Below are 4,689 nucleotides of genomic sequence, written 5' to 3'. Positions count from 1 at the left end.
TATATAAACATACATGTTTAGATATTTGTAAGGAAAAAGAAGATAAACATACTGAGGAAGAAAATACATTTATTGCTGTGAAGCGTTCCAAATCAGTCACTTATAAGATCCCATGATGGTTAGGATGCTGCCTTAGAATGCAGCTCACTAGGTTTTGGAACAGATCCATTGTCAGAGGTGTGCCCTGGTCAGTAGTGCACATAGCACAATGATGACCTGGCTTTGCGTCTTGGGTCATTTCCCGATCCCACGCCTTCTCCTTCCCACCATTTCCTGTCGCTTTAGGGCTGTCCTATCAAATAAAAGGCAAAAAGCCACAAAAACATAGAAAATCATTGATGTGTTAAGCTACACTGAAATTTTAGAGTCATATAAATAACAGGGTCGGATCTCGTAACACTTTATCACTTCATCAGAGTGCTGACAGTGGCTGTTCCCCAAGTTCCCCAACTTTTTCCCAAGGATGCTAGTAGAGAAAAACACACCAAAAGAGAAGTTTATCTACTGCCCTCTGATGAGTTAATGGTGACCCTGCTGAGGTTAACCACACCTGCGGCTCACAGCATTTTAGATTCCTGTGGCCAGCGTCTAGAGATGTTCCTTAATCCCCGTCTGCACACATAACACATATGTCCGCTTTCTTGCATGCCTGTTCTGCAGATCACTAAAATCTGAACTAAAACAAAAACATTTGTTTTTTGTTTTTTTACAGGGAAGGCGGCTTATTTTTGCAAACAGTGTCCAAAATTCATGTTTTGCCAGCCATACATATTTCTTACCAGTCACAAAAAAAAATGTATTTTGCATAATTTTTTATTTAGAAATAAATTATTGTTCTCATAAAGAGTGAAAAATTGAAGGGGGTCTGAATACTTTCCGTACCCACTGTATGTATGTATATATGACTATATACTGTATATATATGACTTCTTGACTATATATAATACTTCTTAAGATTAAGACCAAGTAAACCCAACCAGTATCGTTATCGAAAAACTTTTACTCTTCCTTCTGATCACACTACAAAAAAGTGAAGTTCTTTCTCAGCATTTGTCTTGTTTCCCAGTGCAAATGTCATTAAGATGTCTTGTTTTCTGAGAAATTGATCAGAATTAAGTGAAGTATTAAAACAAGATCAAATATCTGCCAATGGGCTCAGAAAAATCTACTTAATTCAATGGGAAAACAGGTTTTCATACCCCTTTGGCAGATGTTTGTTCTGGTTTTAAACAAACTCACTTAATTTTGTTCAAATTCATTTTGCATCTCAAGTGTGACGATTTAAGGTTATTTAGATGTTTGCATTGGAAAAGAACAGAAAAATACTGAGTAATACATGCATTTTTTTGCAGTGCATGCAACATTTTTGCCATGACTTTATGATTTTAAAAGTACTGCTCTGAATTAAGACCTTTTTATGCCTTAATTTGTCAAAGGAATGGGGATTAAATGATAATGATAATGTTCAAAAATTATCCAAAGAACAAGTCTTAAAAAGCCATGCATTGTGTTGCAAATCATTATAAAGTTGCTGAGTAACATTTTTCAAGTCACTTCAGCCAAATGTTACTTACATTTAGTGCTTGGCGAGTGTTAATTTTGGACGCTGTTTTGCGTATTTTTGTCACTTTTCAATTTTTGCATTTACATACTTCTATATTTGAACTACACTGCTTTTTGTCATTATAAACGTGTGTTTTATGGTGTCAAGCAAAGAGATTGAATGCTTAAACTGTTTTTTTTTTTTTTTGTAAGTGAGTCAATTGTAACCACTACAACTGTTTGTTTTCTTCAGTTTATCCTCTTCCTCTGTTATATTCTGTCCCTCCATCTCTCGAATCTGTCCTGGCCGGGCAATGTGCAAATGCATTATGGATCATGCGATGTGACTGTTTAGCTGACTCACGTAATTGTAGTTTCCTTGCAAATCTTCTCCATTCTAAATGCAGATCCGCCAACGTTTTTCGTAGTGGAAACCCAGCCGTCCGCTGATGAGGAAGGTGAGTGTCAATGAAGCCTTTAAATGCCGTGTAGGTCAAGCGCTCACTAGGGTTTGAGACAGAACTAATGCTTTGTGCATTCGTGTGTGTGTGTTTTAGACATCATCTCTCAGTACCCCACACTCTGGACAGAACAGGTCCGCAGCCGACAAAACAGGACAAGAACACAATGTGAGTTACCGACAAACATCTGTTGTCACTTTTCAACACAAAATGCTAACAGAGCCAGACTGGTTTTGGTATTTAGGAGAAGACAGAAAATTGTAAAATGCTAAAATGTCAGTGGACTTTGCAGTTTGAGTATCAACTTTGTCTCTTGATGTGTCTGCTGAAATAAGAAACAGTCAAACGAGACACCTGTTGACATACAGAATGATTATAGAGCTTTAAAGAGGACATCAGATGCAAAATTCACTTTTACATGGTGTTTGCATATAAATGTGTGGACACAACCAACCTACAATGAAAAAATTCATTCCTTTTTTTAATCCCTAAAAAACCTAAACAGTCTCAATTAATGTCCCCTTTAAAACTAATAGGAATAGTATAGATCAGATATCTTGAAACTGAAAGAATTGTATGAGAATTGTCATATTGAGTTCATATTCAGATCTCAAACCTTTTCGCAGACTTTTTGTGACATTTTAGATGCAAGGCCCTTAAACAGAAGTCTCCATCTGTTCTCAATTTAATCTCATTACTGTCTAGGAGAAACAATTGAGCAATTAAAGAAATCTGATTTTGTAATTTCCTTTTTTATGGCCAATGGATAGTTCAGATCATCTGATCTTTGAAGAATTTAATGAGAAATGATTGAGTGCATGATAAATACCTACATTTTAATTATGGTGTCTTGTCAAAGATCTATTCTGAAACTAAAGGAACCACATGGAAAATTACTAGGAGAAACATCTTAGAAGCTGGAGATCATTTAGTGTCATTTTTACTATCATTTGCATACTATTATAATATTTATTAATATTTTGAATTAGCTTTTATTTTTTTAATTTCAGTTTTCATTTAAAATTTTGTTCTAATTTTGTTATGTTTTTGTCATTTTTATTAGTTTATATATATATTTATATAGTTTAGTTTTAGTTTACATTTATGTTTGTTCTGTTCTGTTTAGCCTGGGGGGGTTATCGCTGCTCTCCCTGCTCTCATCCATGCTAAGCTGCATGGTTGCACAGGGAGTTCTTGCCCAGAACAGAACCATACCGCCAATCCAAACTGTATGCTAATTGTCAATCATCTTTGACGATAGTGGTCCTGACAGAATTACAGTTTTAGTTATAGTAATTTTAGTGTTTATCCTATTTCTTTTGATTAGCTGCCAGTGTAGCATTACTAATTTGCAATTTTTTTAATCTATTTTTTTATTTTATTTTTTGTTATTTTTATTATTCTATTTTATTTTCAATTATAGTTTATTTTTTGTTTGTTTGTTTTAGGGCTAGTTTTAGGAAACTAGGAAACAGTTGAGATATTTTACCTTATTTTTATTTATTTTATTTTATTTATTTATTTATTTTGTATGGGAATAGAAAGAGAAAGCAAAAAAGACAGATGCTTATCTGTAAGTATTATGAACTGAAGCACATATGTGAAGATCCAGCTCACTGTGGCACTCAGCCATTGCCTGACATGTTGATCTAATGAAGGAATCAACAAAGACGTCATTAAAACCCATCTGGGAAAAAATGACGACATGAACTCAGTAAAAAATCGAATTCTGATGACATTATTACAGAGTTTGTGTGTTTCTGAATAGACTCGTTTTTGTGTGTGTGTCTGTGTGTGTGTGTGTGTGTGAATAGCTTGATTGTAAAGACCTCTTGATTTACAATCAATAAAACGTCAGTGCAGTGCAGTGAACGCTGATGGTTTTGATTACGGCTGATTCGTTGAGGTCTGAAGGGTGATTAGCACTATTCAGAGATGCTCAGAATAGAATTGAACGAAAGACAGAGGCAAAGAAAAGATGTCTCTGGGTTAAAAAAAAATAAGAAGAGAAAAACCCATGGCAACATTTTCTAAAACAATGCTCACATGAAGCCAAACACCTGACAACACCACAGAGAAATAGAGAGGGTAACTATAAACGGATGTGGGAGAGAGAATACCTTAGCAAACGCACTGCACTAAATACCACTCAAAACAGCTTAGCAACACCCTGGACATCCTAGCAACCACCCTGAAAACCTTAGCAACTGCATAGAAATGCACTTAAAAACACTCAGATCAGCTTAGCAACAGTGCAGAAACAGGGCTGCATGACTTTAAATGCATTTTTGTGATATATTTCAGTATATAGAGTAGTATATGTAATATCAGATACTAGTATTATAATATTACAGCACTAATATTTAACGCTTTAAAATAACTGATTTTATTGATCACTGACATCCATATCTAGAAGCCCACTTTCCTAATAAGATACAGTGTGCGTAGTTAATAGAATACACTAACATTAGACTACTTTTAGCCTGGAGTTTGTTCACCCTTCGTCTGTGACTGACAACCATATTTTGTGCTGCCACAGAATACATTAGAAACCACATATCCTCTCTCTCTCTCTCTCTCTCTCTCTCTCTCTCTCTCTCTCTCTAATTTCAATTTAAGAGTGCTTTATTGGCATGACAAAAATTATACATTTGTATTGCCAAAGCAATTGCAGCTGGACTGCTTA

At 35.0% G+C, this 4,689-nt stretch overlaps 1 protein-coding gene across 2 annotated transcripts in view; it reads left to right on the top strand.

Moving 5' to 3' along the window:
• Positions 1-4,689, top strand: part of smoc2 (SPARC related modular calcium binding 2) — a 36,151-nt gene that overhangs the window by 19,374 nt on the left and 12,088 nt on the right. Inside the window, exons 6-7 of one of the 2 annotated variants that reach the window (XM_016474587.1) lie at positions 1,950-2,000; positions 2,100-2,171. In XM_016474587.1, the coding sequence (XP_016330073.1) occupies positions 1,950-2,000; positions 2,100-2,171 (123 nt within the window). Of the gene's footprint in view, positions 1-1,916; positions 2,001-2,099; positions 2,172-4,689 lie in introns of both variants that reach the window. The other variant, XM_016474586.1, reaches the window with a different exon arrangement.

The sequence above is a fragment of the Sinocyclocheilus anshuiensis genome, unplaced genomic scaffold, assembly GCF_001515605.1.
Source record: "Sinocyclocheilus anshuiensis isolate Anshui unplaced genomic scaffold, SAMN03320099.WGS_v1.1 scaffold300, whole genome shotgun sequence".
NCBI classification, from domain to species: Eukaryota; Metazoa; Chordata; class Actinopteri; order Cypriniformes; family Cyprinidae; genus Sinocyclocheilus; species Sinocyclocheilus anshuiensis.
The sequence above is the reverse complement of the archived record's forward strand: the minus strand, read 5'-3'. Positions and strand labels throughout refer to the sequence as shown.